Source organism: Hippopotamus amphibius, chromosome 3, assembly GCF_030028045.1.
Source record: "Hippopotamus amphibius kiboko isolate mHipAmp2 chromosome 3, mHipAmp2.hap2, whole genome shotgun sequence".
NCBI lineage: Eukaryota > Metazoa > Chordata > Mammalia > Artiodactyla > Hippopotamidae > Hippopotamus > Hippopotamus amphibius.
Window position 1 is genome coordinate 156,357,084 of NC_080188.1, and position 18,506 is coordinate 156,375,589.

The 18,506-nt window shown below is 35.6% G+C and overlaps 1 protein-coding gene across 1 annotated transcript in view; it reads left to right on the top strand.

The window, feature by feature from the left end:
* The window catches only part of CR1 (complement C3b/C4b receptor 1 (Knops blood group)), a 131,561-nt gene that overhangs the window by 11,296 nt on the left and 101,759 nt on the right, over positions 1 to 18,506 (top strand). The window contains exon 4 of the mRNA XM_057727207.1: positions 12,519 to 12,604. Within this exon, the coding sequence (XP_057583190.1) occupies positions 12,519 to 12,604 (86 nt within the window). The remainder of the gene's footprint in view (positions 1 to 12,518; positions 12,605 to 18,506) is intronic.

The following is an 18,506-nucleotide window of genomic DNA, read 5'->3' on the forward strand; positions in this document are numbered from 1 at the left end:
AGGACATGATTTTACATGCACATCTCTGCAACTTTCTTTTGATTTAATTTGTTTGTCTCTGACATTCATCCATGTGGTTGTGGTTAATTCATTTTAATTTAGGATGGTATTCTCTTGTAAACAATAGAATGTATTTCTTTGTTCTTTTTTTGTTAGATATTTGGATTATTTCCTTTTGTTTCGCTTTGTTTTGTTTTGGCTATTATGAGCATCCCTGATATAAACAAATTTATATGTCTCCTAGAGCATATGGGCAAAAGTTTCTCTAGGACTGTGATTTTCAAACTTATTTTACCATGATCAACAGCTAAGAAATATGTTTCTACAGCACACACACACACATAAACAGATACACATGTATACAACATCACACACACATTTATATGAAAGTGTCACACAGCTATTCAACATTACACTGGAAGTTCTAGCCAGGACAATTAGTCAAGAAAAAGAAATAAAAGGCATCCAGATTGGAAAGGAGAATTAAAACAGTCTCTGTTTTGAGGTCAGATCAAGATGATGGAGTAGAAAAATCCTAAGCTCACCTTCTCCCACAGACATACCAAAACTACAACTATGTATAGAATAACTATCTCTGAAAGTGACCTGAAGACTAAGCAGAACAGATTTTCTATAACTAAGGAATATAAAGGCCACATTGAGATGAAGAGGAGGGGAAGAGATGTGGTCTAGTCAGAACCCACATCCCCAATGCAGTGACCCACAAACCAAAAGAAAATCACAACCATGGGGATCCCCTCTGAGGAGTGAGGGGTCTAAGCCCCACATTGGGCTCCCCAGCCTGGGGTTTCTGCACCGGAAAGACAGATCTCCATAGTGTCTGGCTTTGAAAATAAGCAGGCTTATGTTTGGGGGAGCCTGAGGGCAGTGGGAGACTCTGTTCTTGAAGGGCTCACTTGCTCTGAGTCCTAGCACAGACAGAGCAGCAGCTTAAAAAGTGCGTGGGTTTTATGAGAAGGAGATTTATTGGCTAACTTTAGGGCATATACCAGGGGATGGAAGTGCTGGTGGGTGCCATTTTTTTTCTCCTTCCACTTAGCTGGCCCAGTGCTAGTAGTTTCCTCTCTGTTGCTCTCCATCAACGTAGGTAACACTGTGTGCCCCCCCCCCCGCCAACAGTTCCCTAAGGACCCGCCTGAACCAACCCACCTACCTTGACCTGTCCTTCTAAAGAAGCTCCCACCCCATCCTACCTGGTGCATGGCTCTGGCCAGGACCAGTGCCCCTCCAAAGTGGCTCACATTCTGGGGGCCTAGCCCTGCCCACCAGCAAGCCCACAGTATTTGCAACCAGGCCTCACAGACAACTGGGCTGGGAATCAGCCCTGCCTATCAGTGTGTCTGTAGAAGTCATAGCCTAAACACAACAGGACACAGGCGGCCCATGCAGGGGATAGCCTTGAGCACCTGGCTCTGTTGACCAGGAGGGATTATGCCACTGGGCTGTACAGGACACCATCTACATAAGGCCACTCTTTTAAGATTGGGAGATGTAGCTGATGTACCTGATATGTAAAACAAACACAGAGAGTTAGGCAAAATAGGAGATAAAGGAATAACTTCCAAGTGAAAAAACAAGACAAAACCCCAGAAAAAGAACTATAAAAAATGGAGATAAGCAATTTACCAGGTAAAGAGTTCAAAGTAATAGTCATGAAGATGCTCATCAAACTCAGGAGAAAAATGGATGAACAGAGAACTTGAATGAAAACTTCAACGAAGAGATAAAAAATACAATCAATAACCAATCAAAACTGAAGAATACAATAACCGGAATGAAAAATACATTAAAGGGAATCAATTACAGAATAGAGGATGCAGAACAGGTCAGTGATCTGGAAGACAGAGTAGTGGAAATTGCCCAATTGGAACAGCAAAAAGAAAAAAAGAATTAAAAATGAAAAGAGCTTAAGGAACCTCTGAGACAACATCAAGCATACTAATTTTGCATAATAGGGGGTCCAGAAGGAGAAGAAAGAAAGAAAGGGACAGAAAGCCTATTTGAAAATACAATTGCTGAAAACTTCCCTAACCTGGCAAAGGAAACAGACATCCAAGTCCAGAAAGCACAGAGAGGCCCAAACGAGATGAAGCCAAAGAGATTCAACACAAAGACACATTACAATTAAAATGTTAAAAGTTAAAGATACAGAGAGAATCTTAAAAGCAACACGAAAGAAACAAGTTACATACAAGGAAACCCTCGTAAGATTATCAAATGATTTTTTCAGCAGAAACTTTACAGGCTAGAGGGGACTGGCACAATATTTTCAAAGCACTGAAAGGAAAAAAAAATCTTACAAAAATACTGTACCCAGCAAAATTATCATTCAGAATTGACGGAGAGATGGCATTTCCCAGACAAGCAAAAGCTAAAAGTTCATCACCATTAAACCAACCTTACAAAAAATGTTAAAGGAACTTATTTAAATGAAAAAGAAAAGGCCATAACCAGAAACAAGAAAATTATGAAAGGGAAAAAAATCTCACTACTAAAGGCAAATTTAGAGTTAAGGTAGTTGGATCTACCACCTATAAAGCTAGTATGAAGGTTAAAAGACAAAGGTAGTAAAATCATCTATATGCAAAATAATTAGTCAAGCAAGACACAAAATGAAAGGAAGTAAAATATGGTGTCAAAAACATAAAATGGGGATGGGAGTAAAAATGCAGTGCTTTTAGAATGTGCTGCAACTTAAGCAACCATCAAATTAAAATAGGCTGCTACATATATAGGTTGCTATATGTAACTCCCATGGTAACTACAAACCGAAAACCTATAACACAAAATATAAAGAGAAAAGAACACAGACATAAGACTAGAGAAAGTCATTAAGTCACAAGGGAAGAGAACAAGAAAATAAGAAACAAAGGAAAACTACAAAAACAACCATAAAACAATTAACAATATGGCAATAAGTACTTACCTATCAATAATTACTTTAAATGTAAATGAACTAAATAATCAAAAGATACAATGTTCTTGAATTGGAAGAATCAATATTATGAAAATGACTATACTACCCAAAGCAATCTACAGATACAATGCAATCCCTATCAGATTACCAGTGGCATTTTTCACAGAACTAGAACAAAACATTTTAAAATTTGTAGGGAAACACAAAAGACCCCAAATAGTCAAAGCGATGGTGGGAAAGAAAAATGAAGCTGGAGGAATCAGGCTTCCTGACTTCGGATTATACTACAAAGCTACAGTAATCAAGATAGTATGGTACTGGCACAAAAACAGAAATATAGATCAATGGAACAGGATAGAAAGCCCAGAGATAAAGCCACGCACCTAGGGTCACCTAATCTATGACAAAGGAGACAAGAATGTACAATGGAGAAAAGATAGTCTCTTCAATAAGTGGTGCTGGGAAAAGAATGAAATTAGAACACTCCATAACACCATATACAAAAATAAACTCAAAATGGATTAAAGACCTAAATGTAAGGCCAGATACTATAAAACTCTTAGAGGAAAACATAAGAAAAACACTCTTTGACATAAACCACAGCAAGATCTTTTTTGACCCACCTCAATGAAAATAAAAACAAAAATAAACAAATGGGACCTAATTAAACGTAAAAGCTTTTGCACAGCAAAAGGAACCATAAACAAGATGAAAAGACAACCCCCAGAATGGGAAAAAAATATTTGCAAAAGAAGCAACTGACAAGGGATTAATCTCTAAAATACACAAACAGGGCTTCCCTGGTGGCACAGTGGTTAAGAATCTGCCTGCCAATGCAGGGGACACGGTTTCAATCCTTGGGACAGGAAGATCCCATATGCTGTGGAGCAACTAAGCCTGTGCGCCACAACTACTGAGCCTGCACTCTAGAGCCCACAAGACACAACTACTGAAGCCCGCACACCTAGAACCTGTGCTCCACAACAAGAGAAGCCACTGCAATGAGAAGCCTGTGCACCACAACAAAGAGTAGCCCCTGCTTGCCACAACTAGAGAAAGCCCATGTACAGCAATGAAGACCCAATGCAGCCAAAAATAAAATAAGTAAATAAATAAATAATAAACCTTTAAAAACATAAAAAATAAAATACACAAACAGCTCATGAAGCTCAATATCAAAAAAAAAAAAAAAATAACAAGCAACAAACAACCCAATCAAAAAATGGGCAGAAGACCTAGATAGACATTTCTCCAAAGAAGGCATATGATGGCCAAGAGACACATGAAAACATGCTCAGCATCACTAATTATTAGAGAAATGCAGATCAAAATTACAATGAGGTATCACCTCACACTAATCAGAATGGCCATCATCAAAAAATCTATAAACAATAAATGCTAGAGAGGGTGTGGAGAAAAAGGAACCCTCTTGCACTGTTGGTGGGAATGTTAATTGATACAGCCACTATGGAGAACAGTATGGAGTTTCCTTATAAAACTTTAAGATAAGATCCATAAGATCTAGCAATCCTACTACTATGCATATCCCCTGAGAAAACCATAATTCAAAAAGGCACGTGCACCCCAGTGTTCACTGTAGCACTATGTTTATGCAACATAAATGTCCATTGACAGATGAATGGATAAAGAAGATATGGTACATATATACAGTGGAATATTACTCAGCCATAAAAAGGAATGAAATTGGGTCATTTGTGGAGATGTGGATGGACTTAGAGTCTGTCATACAGAGTGAAGTAAGTCAGAAAGAGAAAAACAAATATCATATAGTAACGCATACATGTGGAATCTAGAAAAATGGTACAGATGAACCTATTAGCAGGGCAGCAATAGAAACACAGACAGAGAGAACAGACCTGTGGACAGGGGAGGAAGCGGGGGTGGGATGAATTGGGAGATTGGGACTCACATAAATACACTACCATGTGTAAAATAAATGGCTAGTGGGAACCTGCAGTATAGTGCAGGGAGCTCAGCTCGGTGCTCTGTGATGATCTAGATGGGTGCGATGGAGAGGGTTGAGAGGGAGGTCCAAGAGGGAGGGGATATATGTATACATATAGCAGATTCACTTTGTTGTACAACAGAAACCTATACAATATTGTAAAGCTACTATACCCCGATTAAAAAAATAGATATGGTGTGGCTGAATGGATTTAAAAAACAATACCCGTATATATGCTATCTACAAGAGACTCACTTCAAATCTAAAGATATACACAATCTGAAAATGAAAGGATAGAAAAAGATATTCCACACAAATGTAAACAAAAAGGAAGCTGGGGCAACAATACTTACATTAGACAAAACAGATTTTATAATATGTCAAATCACTGTTGTACATCTAAAACTAATATAATATTGTATGCCAACTATAGTTCAATCAAAAAGAAACAAAAACAAAAACAAAAACCTCTGTTTCCAAATGACATCTTGTATAGAAAATACTAAGGAATGCACACACACGCACACACACAGACACACACAAACATATTACAGCTAATAAATAGTTCATCAAGATTTCAGGATACAAGTTATAAAATGATTTATTTTTAATATGGATGTTTCATTAATGTAAAGGAAGTTTATTTCTTTAGAGGGGGATTTAAGAACATAATTATATCTAAATTCACAGACTATAACAAGAAATCTTGAAATTAAGAAAAAACTTTAAAGGGCTAGACCTATAGTCAATGTCTCATTCTTGACCTCCAAAAATGGAGAAAACAAATTCATGTGTATTTTTAATGGATGTTACCCTGGCAGGGTAAAAAATAGACAACTTAATCCATGTAGCAAAATAGAGGGAAGAAAATATTACACTTTCTTCATATAAGTCAGGGGCACACAGGGTATTTTTGTTTTTTCCTTTTAGAAATTGATTTTATAAAAATGCGATCGTGTTCATTGTAATCAGGATGTAAAACAAATTTATTGAATTTACCTACATGAAAATTTTCTAACAACTATATCAATTACTTTCCTTGAATAACCTATAGAATTAAAGAGAACAGTACATTCTCTCACTGTAGAATACAGAGTTGAAAACCAATCTATTAAAAAGGCTTCGGTTTATACTATTAAATTCTTCAACATCTTTACTTCAAAACATATTGTTAAGTTAAAGCAATTTTAAGTATAATATAATGATACATTATAAGATACAGAATTCAAAAGAGTAGAATAGGAAGTTCAGAAATAGACCCAAATTTGTAAAAGAGGGCATCATGTAGCATTTCAAGCAGTAAGCAAACTAGTATTTTTAAATTACATTAAATACCTAGCGTATTTTATGTACCACAATAAATTTCATATTGATCAAAGAATTGCATGTCATATGTGACACCTAAATAAAACTAAATAAAAAAATAATAAATATATATCATATTTAGGAACACTCCAAGTCAATGGGTTCATTTCAAGCAAAGGGCAGAATCCACAGAGAGGTTAAAAGAACACATATACAAATAATAAATACAAATGAAAAACCACAAAAATATATAAAAGCCCTTACTAACAAAATATGAACACCTAAATAGAGAAATTATCAAAAGATACAAAGTGGCAATTAACAAAAGGAAAAGGTACTAATTGTCAACATATGCGGAAGAGTCTAGCCTTGCTATTAATAAAATTAATACAAATGAAAATAACAATAATATGCTATTTTGACCACTTATTCAATCCAAAAATACTTATTCAAAGCCCACAAATACTAAGAATAGGTACTATTCTAGAAGCTGGAGATACAGCAATAAATAAAGCACACAAAAATCCCTGTGTACAGCTGCTATTGATGAAGTTCAGGGGAATGGGCATTGACATAAACTCCTAGCAGCAGTATAAATTGATACAAATTTATACCATTTAACACGATTTAGACAAATACTTTTGTCAAGAAGTCAAATTTATGAATCTTCCTTTTTGAAGTCTTTTAGACTCTAAAGGCTTGGAAAGGTTGGAAAACATCCTATGTGATGGAATATTATTCTGCCAATAAAAATATTGGGGATTGATCATAATATATTTGCCAGGGGTTGATGGATTTCAATAAACAATACATATATCTTTACCACCAAATTTCTGGACCAACTGAAGAATCAGACAGATGAAGCTCAAAATGTATCTTTATTGCTGAAAGAGATTAGTAGAGAATATAACTTTAGGTTAGGGCTAAATGAACTAACTTCTAAATTTCCATAATTAAATCTAATTACTGTTCTCAGACACAGCTGAGAACTGTGGGAAGCTGTAGGTTTCCCCCATCCATCCCATCCATTCCATCCCCACCCCCACTCATCACAGGGGTAGGAGAGGCCCCTTAGCACATAGCAGAGAATAAATCAGAATATATCCTCTCTGCAGGCATGAAGAGTGGGAATGAGGTGCAAGATGCAGAAGTTTGAGATGAAATGTTCTATTCCTTCTCCCAAACTCACCAGTCTGAGAACTCATGACGGGTAGGTAGGGGTAAACAGAGAACCCAGGACTGTCAGTCTCAATAAGGCCCCAAAAGGAAATCTGAAAAGCAAATGTAGGTGTCCTACCCAACAATATTGCATATAATGAAAACAGTTTTAGGATAGATTTTATATTTAAAGAAGGTGAGACCCCAAAGGGTCTGTTCTGTGCAAGGCAAGGAGAGGAAGTTTCTTGTTATTCCAGAGAAGAAGGAGGAGAAAGACAAATGAGGGATGGAATAAAACGCCTAATGGCATTCACTTCCCAATACTCCCTAAAACTTCCCCAAAACAACAAATGCTTTGAGCAAGTGGATTTGGGGAATAAACCCACAAACATCTTGGGCATGGCTGCTAGATAAAATGTAGCAGCCGAGATAGACCCAGGAAAGTGCAAGCAGAGGGAAGTGTGGGGAAGTAAGCCCTAAGACACACAGAAGTCATGTGGATGGAAGAGGACTCTCACACAGCTGTGAAATATAGGTCCTGGCTCAGTTTAACCACACATACCTGACAGCTGACATCCATCTAACATGTATATCTCTTCATATAAGAAGTTGAAAGAATTTTCTCTAAGTTCTTGACCCAAAGTATGGTACACAGACCAGCAAAGTCAGCATCTCCTGGAAGCTTGTTAGAAATGCAGAATCTTCATACCCACTGAATCAGAATCATATTTTCACAAGATCCCCTGGTGATTTCCATGCAAATAAAACAGAAACACTTCTCTAAACCATTAACTATGTTGTAATATAGATTTTAGGTAATTTTTTTCCCATTACTGGAACTTTCTGTGTCTTTCACAGTGACTAAGTATTAACTTTTGTACTCAGCTTTTAAAGAGCTGTTACTAAACTTCTGGTTCCAGACTCAGTTTTCCCTGCTTCTCTCTCTACATATAACTAAATGCCGTAGAAATTGTTCAACACACAACCATAAAATGTAGAAAGAAAGTGAACTGGCTAAGGACCCCAGACCTTAAAGAATGACCCTGCAGTGAGTTCCCTGGGTTTTCTTTTTATCTCTCAGGATGGGTGCTATAGAAGACTGTAAGCCAGAACAGTCAACAAGCAGAGAGAGAGAGAAGCCTACTCACCTGCTAAAGGACTGGGGAAGGCGAAGCTCAGCAGGGATGTAGTGGGGAGACCCATACTTGGTAATAGTGGTGGCCTGATCTGCCTAAATTAGCAGCATGAGGAGAAATCGGGGATGGGGCAAGGCTATCCTTTCCATGTCCCACACCCATGAGAAGCAGCAGCTCACAGTCCACCAGCAGCTGTGTTAATAGCAAAACCTGTGTGGGCTGACATATCTCATGCTCCACACCAGCCAGAAGCAGTGAGCCTTATTCTGCCTGCAATGGCAGCATCAGCAGAGCCTGGTTGGTGAGACCTGGATTTCAAGATAGCAGCAGGAAGACTCCAGGCATGCCAGAAGGCCCAGTGTCCCAGCCCTCCACTCTGCAGCAGAAAACAGACCAGGACCAGGGTCTCTTGACCCTACACTTATGGTGTGAACCACCAATCCAGCAGCAGAAGATGAACCAGGCTCAGGGTCTCTTGATTCTCCATACAGTGGGAAAAAGCCCCCAGACTCATGTCTCCTAGTCTTCTACCCAGCAGCAAAAGGCAGCCTGGATAGATGCTTCTCTCCCCTGGTGACACCAACGCAAATGAAGTGGGAAACTCACCCTCACCCGGTAGCCAGACAGCAGGCCAGAGAATTTACTCTCCATCTCAAGAGTTGAACATCCCCCATTCCCCACCTAGTGACACCAGGCAGCCCAGGGAAGCACCTTCACTCGCAAAGGCAGCATCAGCAGAGATATATTGAGAATTTCAGTGGGAGCCAGAAGAATGAAGCAGACCAGAATAACTTTGCAAGACTCAGAAAACAAAATGGCCATTGGAACTAAATCCCACAAAAGTAGGCCAGAATCTACACACTAACCTATCAGGGTGATTGCCTAAGATCAAGAATCTTATCCAAAATGTTCAAGATACAGTAGAAAATCATGTGTCACATCAAGAACCGGGAAAATCACAACTTGACTGAGGAAAAATATCAACTGATGCCAATACCAAGATGAATTAGATGTTGGAACTTTAAAGATTTTAAAGCAGCCATCATAAAATTGCTTCAACAAGTTATTATAAGTTCCCTTGGAAAAAATCTTTAAAGCAACCGGAGAGAAAGGACACATTACCTCTAGGGGAACACCAATTGGAATGGCAGTAGATTTCTTATCTGAAAATGCGGAGACAAGAGGAAAGAGAAGCAACCTTTCTTTCAAGTACTGAAAGAAAAGAACTTATCAAATGTGAATTCTATATCTGAAATGTGTTAATTGCATACCTGAAAACTCTAATCTCTGCCCCTATCCTCCCATGGCTTTGCCTCTGTATGTAATAACATCGTCTTCCCTTTGTGTCCAAATTTCCTTCTTCTTCCTGAGGACACCAGTCATTGTGGACAGGGCACACCTAATCAGTATGATCTCATCTTAACATATGACATCTGCAAAGACCTTATTTCCAAATAAGGTCACATTCTGATGTTTCAGGTGGACATAAGTTGTGGGGTTTAACCCAGTACACAGACAATTCACTGAAGAGAATATACACATGGAAAATAAACACAGAAAAAAGATATTCAACTTCATTAGCCATTAGGAAAATGCAAATTAAAACAACAATGGGACAATACTGCACATCTATCTGCATGGCTACAATAAAAACAGTGACAATACCAAATGCTAGCATGGATGTTGAGAAACTAGATCACTCATACATTGTTGATAGGAACGTAAAATGGTAAATCCACTCTGAAAGCAGAAATGAACTATCAAACCATGAGAAAAACATGGAGGAAACACATGTATTTTATTAAATGAAAGAAAACAATCTGCAAAGGCTAAATTCTGTATGGTTCCATTCACATGACATTCTGGAAAAGGCAAAACTATGGAGTAAAAAGGTGATTTTCAGAGATTGGGGGTGGGGGTTACAGATGAATAGGTAGACCTCAGAAGAATTTTAGGGCAGTGTAACTACTCTGTGTGATACTACAATGGTGGATACATGTCACTATACATTTATTCAAACCCATGGAATGTATAACAAGACTGAACCCTAATATAAACTGTGGACTGTGGGTGATAATAATGTATTAACGTAGATTCATTGGTTGTAAAAAATGCACAGGCTCTGGTGGGGATGTTGAAAATGTGGGAAGCTATGCATGTGTCAATGTAGGGAGTATATGTTAAATCCCTGTACCTTCTGGTCTTAAAAATAGTCTATTAAAATTTCATAGATTTAAATACACATACATACATACATACACAACAAGAAATCTGAACAAAATTGTGGCTTGTATCTAAGTCAATATCCTGGTTTTAATATTGTACTATAGTTTTGCAAGATGTTATCAATGGGAAAAATTGAGTAAAGGTGCTTGGGATCTCTCTGTATGATTTCCTACAACTGCATATGAATCTATCATTATCTCAAAATTTAAAAAAAATTAAATTACTATTAAGTTGCTAAAGGGAGGATCTTCCTACCAAAAACTTCAGTGTCCTAACCTAAATAATTCACAGGGATTTTTTTCTCATTTTTCCCCTAACTCATCTATCTGGTTCATGTATGCATAGATTTAAAAAGAAGAAAAATGGTAATCACACAAATATCCTGGGCTCTCACTATCCCACTCTGGACTCTAGGTAGAAGATTTTCAAATGTCTTGATATGTTTACTTACAGGCTGGTGGTTTCTGGAAATGAAATAGTCATGGCTTTTCCTAAACCATGGCTTAGCTATATGACTCTACAATTCTTTCTTCCCCAGGAGACCCAAAAAGCTAGTTAAATAAAGTTATATAAAGGCGTCAGACTGTTGAAATGGATATAAAAATTCTGGATCCCTCTTTAAAGAGAGAAGAGATCTGGCTATTGTTTGCTCAATCACTTAATCTACTTTGGGAGACAAGTTTAATAAATGAAAACATTCTCCTAGGGTCCTCTTAACCCGTGACTATTAAGTTATGTTTTGATCCATGATGTTCACTACTGCAACACTAAACAATAGTATCAGGAGAATTGCCAACTCAAGTTAGAACTTGCTTCACCATTTTTATCCCAGTCCTCATCATTAGAAAATCAAAAAGCACACTTTAAGACATGATCTTTATGGAGTCAAAACCCAGAGCAGTCTCCATGGTTCTCTGCTCCTATGGAAAATAGGAAGGAGGAGACACACGCACATAGGCCTGCAGTCTTCCTTCACTCCATTTGTTGTCTATTTGTGTGTATGTGTGTTTGCAGTGCAATTTAGAATATTTTCATTTTTGATGGTGTACTGGAAGGCATTAAAAACCTGAAAACAATACTGAAGGCATTAATAAACACAACATAATCACTACTTCAATGTAATGATGCTTCACGTTTCTTCAAGAACAGCCACAGTGCTTTTCATTTAATCTCCATTTGACTCATTTTGATGTTTGAATAAAGTTTGTGTTCCCACAGTTTCTTATATATCCATAAGGCGGTGTTCTCAGCTATACCAAATAACACTTGACTGTTATTTGACATCATTCATCTTAACCTGTAGTAGTATGAAGTTCGGCCTTACTCTCCACCAATTTTCATGAATGGTTCAGCCCCACATTCCCTGACTATAAAGAATTTCAGTTGAAGTAGAAATAAATGTCATCGATTTTTCCAAATTGTACGGTAAACTTTGAACAGTTTGTGGTGTTGAGAATTTCTGCCTTTAACATTTATAATATGAAATAAGTGTTCAACTGTTTTTGTCTTGCTTGCATTTCCTTGGGTTTTAGTTGATGAATCTTATTTATCTTAGATGTATATAAAAACATGCCTTAACCTAATAAAGAAGAGATCTCATCTAATTTAGAAGGCATGAAGAAGAAAATTTTAATGTCCAAATAAAGACATAACATTTGGGAAGTGATGGTACTTTGACAAATGGAAATTGTCCTTCTGAATTCTCCAAGATTGTAAACTCTTATCAGTAGCAATTTAAGCAGGATTAAGTGTTTATTTAGAATGCATATTCATTATTCTTTGCCTCTAGATACCGGCTCATCGGTCCCTCCTCTGTTGCATGCGTCATCTCTGGCAACTCTGTCGCCTGGGATAATGGCCCACCTATTTGTGAGAGTGAGTTGAAATATTCTTTTCTGTTACTTTTACCAACAGATTCTCAGTTACCCCCTGGAGTTATACAAATCTTAAAGGATTTTTGCACTCTGTCCATCAGATAGCTGAAGATAGCTATAATGGTCTCAAAAACACACACGGGGTCCTGGCAACTGTTTTCTTAAGTTCTTCTTTAGCCTGGGTTGTGCCTTTTCTGAACCTGGGGACTTAAATGCGTAAAAGCCTTCAAACTTTATTTTTACTTCAATTAATTTGGAATTATATTGGTTCTACAATTCCCAGTATGATAACCATTCTGCTTAGAAAATTAGTAAAGATTTTTAAAGTGATACTCTTCAAGGTTGATGAAGCTGTGGGGGAATTCACATTTTCATGTACCAAAGGTTTAAATTACAACTCTCTTGAAAGTCATTATGTAATATAAGCTTCAAAAATGGGCTTATATTTTGACCCACTTCTTAGAATTTATACTTAGGAAATAAACAAGATTGTAAACTTTTTATTGTAGCATACTTTATAATGGCAGACACATTAAACTCCTAAATGTACTTCATGGTTCAAAATATGGCTTGGAAATAACCTACTGGAAGGAAAGAGATGTTAAAAACGACTACAGAGAATTCGCTAAGAAAAATAAAATAGCCACACAGAATTAGAAGAAATACATCCATACATTGGAATTTTATTCAGCCATAAAAAGATATCATGGAAAAGCACTTAATACATATAAAGATGATTGTTATATATATTTTTGTGAAGAAAATAAGATGAAAAAATAGTGTTTTATACACAATTTACACAAGACTGCACAAGATCTCATTATATTAAAAATAATATATCTAGGCCTATTTCCATATTTTCATCTCTAATTCTGTAACCTTTTCTATATCCAACCCTGGCAAATGGCTTTAAGCCTCCTTGGTGAAGGATAGGGGGGAGCTTAGAGTACACATTTTAGCTGTACAGCAGGTGCTTCCTTAAGAAGAGCCAGTCTCCCATTTATTTAAGCTGCTCTGGGTCTCTAAACTGGTTCTCAAGTCTTAGAATTGGTTGATAAATAATCACATCTCTCTTTTGTAGTGATTCAAGTCAGACTTGTGTTCTGTCTTGGAGTTGGGGCTTCCAGGAAGCTAAGCACATCTGACTCCTGGGGTAGAACTGAGAAGAGGGCTGGTATTAGACATCTATAAGAATTTTTTGCTCTTCATGACTACTGATTCTCTGAGCTCACAGTGAAGCATCTCAGAGTGGGTTGGAATCACTGTAGGTAAGCAGGACCAACAGTTGAGGAGAGCTGGATGCAGAAATAAGAACAAGAACAAATGGGAACCTGTCCCTTTGTTCTGTGCATTTGTCCCCTTGACATCTCTGACCAAGGATGACCTTCAGAGTGGAACAGATGTTGCTTCATTTCTGCCTCACATTTCATGCCAATTTCTCCAGCTCTAACCCCAGCCTAGAACCATACAGGCAAAGTAAGTCTGGGAAAACTAGTTCCAATTTAGCCTGGATGATGTACAAAAACACTACACAACTGTGAGTTTTCTAGCTATCTCCCTTCTTCCTCCTCCTCTTGCTCTTTCTCTATCCCTTCTTTTGTCCCTCTATCTTTCTTTCTGTATTTTGTTTGTTTGTTTTTCTGTGCCACTTAGTTTCCAGAATCTTAGTTCCTCAACCAGGGGTTGAACCTAGGCCCATGGCAGTGAAAGCACTGAGTCCTGAAGACTGGATCACCAGGGAACTCTTTCTTTTTCTTTCTTTCTTTCTCTGTCTCTCTTTCTTTCTTTCTTTCTTTCTTTCTTTCTTTCTTTCTTTCTTTCTTCCTTCCTTCCTTCCTTCCTTCTTTCCTTCCTTCCTTCCTTCCTTTCTCTTTCTTTCTTTTCTTTCTTTCTTTTTCTTTCTTTCTTTCTTTCTTTCTTTCTTTCTTTCTTTCTTTCTTTCTTTCTTTCTTTCTTTCCTCCTTCCTTCCTTCCTTCCCTCCTTCCTTCCTTCCTTCCTTCTTCTCTTTCTTTCACTAGGTAGCACACCAGTATAACATTTCACACTGGGGGCTAGAAGACATCCTTGTTTTGCTCCCCATCTCAAAGGGAAAATTCAATCAAGTATTTCACTATTCATCAGGTATTTGTTGTAGGCTTTTTGTAGATACCCACTTTCAGATTAAGGAATTTCCCTTATATTCTTCATTGCTAAGAATTTTTGAAAGACAAACTGATTCAAATTCCAATTTTGTGTTCTTGAAATAAATCAACCTTGTTGTATTTTATAATTTTTATTTGTTGTTTAATATGCTTTTGTAACATATTTTAGGTGTTTTTGAGATATAATTCACATATAAAAGTTACCCTTTTAAAGTATACAATTCAATGATTTTTAGTATATTCATACTTGTGTAACCAGCACCACTAATTTTAGATCACTTTTATTACTCCATTCTTAACATCTTTCAGAGAAATTAGACTGTAATTTTCTTTCTTGTAATGTTTTTATCAGATTTTAATATCAAACGTATGATAGTCTCATAAAGCCAGCTGGTAGTATTCCATATTTTTGTTTCCCTGTAAGGGTTTAGGTGACACTGGCATTAATTCTTTTTTAGATATATGAAAGAATTCACCAAATATGTGGCCTGGAGTTTATTTTGTTAAATGGTCTTTTCTTCCCAACAATTTTTTCACACTATATAGATTTTTTATTGACATTTAGCATATATAGTAAAGTGCATAATCTTAATCATTCAGTTCAATGAATTTTTGCAAAGTGAACACACCCATGTAAATAGCACTCAGATAAGATGCAAAACATTATCAGCACCTCAGACTCCCCCTCTTGCATACCTTTCCAAAGTAACTATTATTCTGACTTCTACCACCAAAAAATAGCTTTGCCTCTTCTTAAATTTTATATTAAAGGAATCAAAAAATGTGACCTCCTGTGTCCAGCTTCTGCTCAGTGTTATACTTAGGAGACTCATCCATGTCGCTGCATGTAGGACTGATTGGATCTTTTCTATTGCTGTATTGTACACATATTTCACTGTAAGAATTTAATTAATTTGTAAATTCAGCTGTTTAAATATCAGCAGTATTTCTTGAAGGTACATATGCAAATCTATATAAATTTGTGAATCTTTATATATATGCAAATCTACACATATTTATAGACATGCAAATGTATATAAATTGTTTATATTTCTATGAGTGGAATGCAGGTATAAAGATATTCAGTTTTAGTAGATACTGCCCAAAGATTTCATAAAATGGTTGTACAAATTTAGTCTTCCACCAGAAGCATGTGAAATGTCCAACTGCTCCACATCCTTGGAAACTTGTTATTTATCAGTTGTTTAAATATTAGCTATTCTGGTGGCTCACTGTGGTTTTTAATTTGCATTTTCCTAATGCCTGATGCTGAGCACCTTTTCATATGCTTGTGAATGTATGTTTAAAACTTTTGCCAATTGTTTACCTGTTTGTGTATCTCTTTATTGTTCTATAGAAGTTCTTTACATATTCTCAGATTTTCCAATAAATGGAACACAAAAGTTTTCTTCGAAGCTAAAACTTGTCTCTTTGCTTTCTTAATGATATCTTCTGATGATAGAAATACTTTTTAATAATGTCTAATTCATGAGTCTTTTCCTTTCTAGTTACTATTGATTAAAGATTAAAAAAATCTTTACCTATCACTTTAGTTTTCATGTTTAAGTCTGTGATTCATCTCAAATTTATTTTTTGTATGGTGTGGCGTATCATCAAAGTATTCTTTTTTTTTCATAATGTGTAGACAACTAATCTAATAACATTTATTTAAAAAGACCATTCCTTATATACCACAATGCAGTAATACAATGTCCATAAGTCAGGTGATATGATATGTGAATCTTATTCCAGAGAGGTTCTGTTCCTTTGGTTTATTTACTACACTGTTTTCATTTCTATAACATTATATTAAGACTTTATATCTGGTGGCTTTAACCTCTAACCACGTACTTCTTCAAGATTTACATGGTGACTCTTGGCCTTTTGCATTTCCATATAAAATTTAGAATCAGCTTGTCAGTTTCCATACACACACACACATACACACACACACACACACACACGCACACAAAATCCTACTCGAATTTGTACTGGGTTTCTATTAAGTCAGTAGATTAATTTGTGGACCATTAACATATTTACATTTTTGAGTTTTAAATTCATGAACATGATATATCCCTCCATTTTTGAAGTCTTCTTTAATTTCTCTTAATATTTTCAAGTTTACATTATAGAAGTCTTGAACATCATTTATTAGATTTATTCCTAGATATCATTTTCAAAATTTTATTTTCTAATTGTTTATTTCTTAGACATGCAATCATTTGACCTTGAATTCAGCAATTTTACTACACCTTTTTATAAGCTCAGTAGTCTATCTGCCTATTCTTTTGGATATGCTGCATAAACAATTATGTCATCTGTGAATAATTATCATATTTTTGAATTCTTTTCTTTCCTGTATCTTTTGTTTATTTCTCTTGGTTTATTGCATTGGCTAGAAACTGAAGTACAATGTCAAATGGAAAGATAATATTGGTTTTACATAGTCATTATAAAACATGATGGTTCCTGTAAGTTTTTGGCAGATATCCTTGATCAGATTAAGGAAATTCCTTTTGATATCTAATTTGCTAAAAGACTTATCATGAATGTGTGTTCTAATTAATCACTCTGTATCTATTGAGATATTATCTGTTTCTCCTTTACTTTGTTGAAGTTTTGTATTACATTGATTGATCTTCGGAAAGCTAATTAGCTTTGAATTACTAGAATAAATCCATCTTGGTCATGATGTGTTATATATGATTATCTTGTGTGTGGGGGGGGGTGTGTGTGTGTCTATATGTGTGTGATTGCTACAATTTTTTATTCCAGTATTTTAAGATTGGTGTAACATTTTAAAATTAGTCATGAAAGTCCTATTTTAACCATTATGCCATCGTTTGTAAATACTGCTGTGTTCAATTTCTTAATACTTTGTTTAGAAAATTTGCATTTATGTTCTCAGGAAATGCTAAACTTTAATTTTTTTTTTTCTTTTAATGCCCTTGTCAGGTTTGGGTATCAAGATTATGCTAGTCTTATAAAATGTTTTGGCAAGTATTTATTCTTTTTTATTCTCTGGAATTATTTATGTAACATTAATGTTATTTTTCTTTATATCTTTGGAATAATTCAGCCTTAAAGCAATCTGGATGTGAGTTTTTTTTGGTGAGGATTTTAATTACTGATTTAATTTCTTCAATAGCTATAATTTAAAAAAAAATTTAATATTTATTAAGTTTTAGTATGTTGTGTTTTTCAATGAATGTATTTTATTTACATTTTCTAAGTTATTGGTATAATATTGTTCATTATATCCCCTTATTATATTTTAATGTCTATGGGGTCTGTAGTGATATCCCTATTTTAATTCTTGATAATGGTAACATTTAAAAATTTCTTTCTCTTGATTTTTTTACTAGGGGTTTATCAATTTTACTAATAATTTTTGAAAAACAACTTTTAACTTAGTTTTCTGTAGTGTATATTTTCTATTTTATTGATTTCTGATTTATTATTTCCTTTCTGATACTTTCTTTGAGCTTAATTTGGTGTTCTCTGTTCATTAATTCTTGATATAGAAGCTTAGATAATTTTGTTTTTGACTTTTATTTTTTCTAACAGACATATTTAAACCTATAAATTTTTCTCTAAAAGTGCTGTATTTGCTTCCCATAATCTTTATATTTTCATTATCACTATATAGGAAAATTGCCTAATTCCCCTTTTCATATCTTCTTCTATCCATAGATTATTTAAAAGTGTGTTGTTTAATTTTCAAACACTTGGAGATTTTTTAATTATTATTCTTTTGT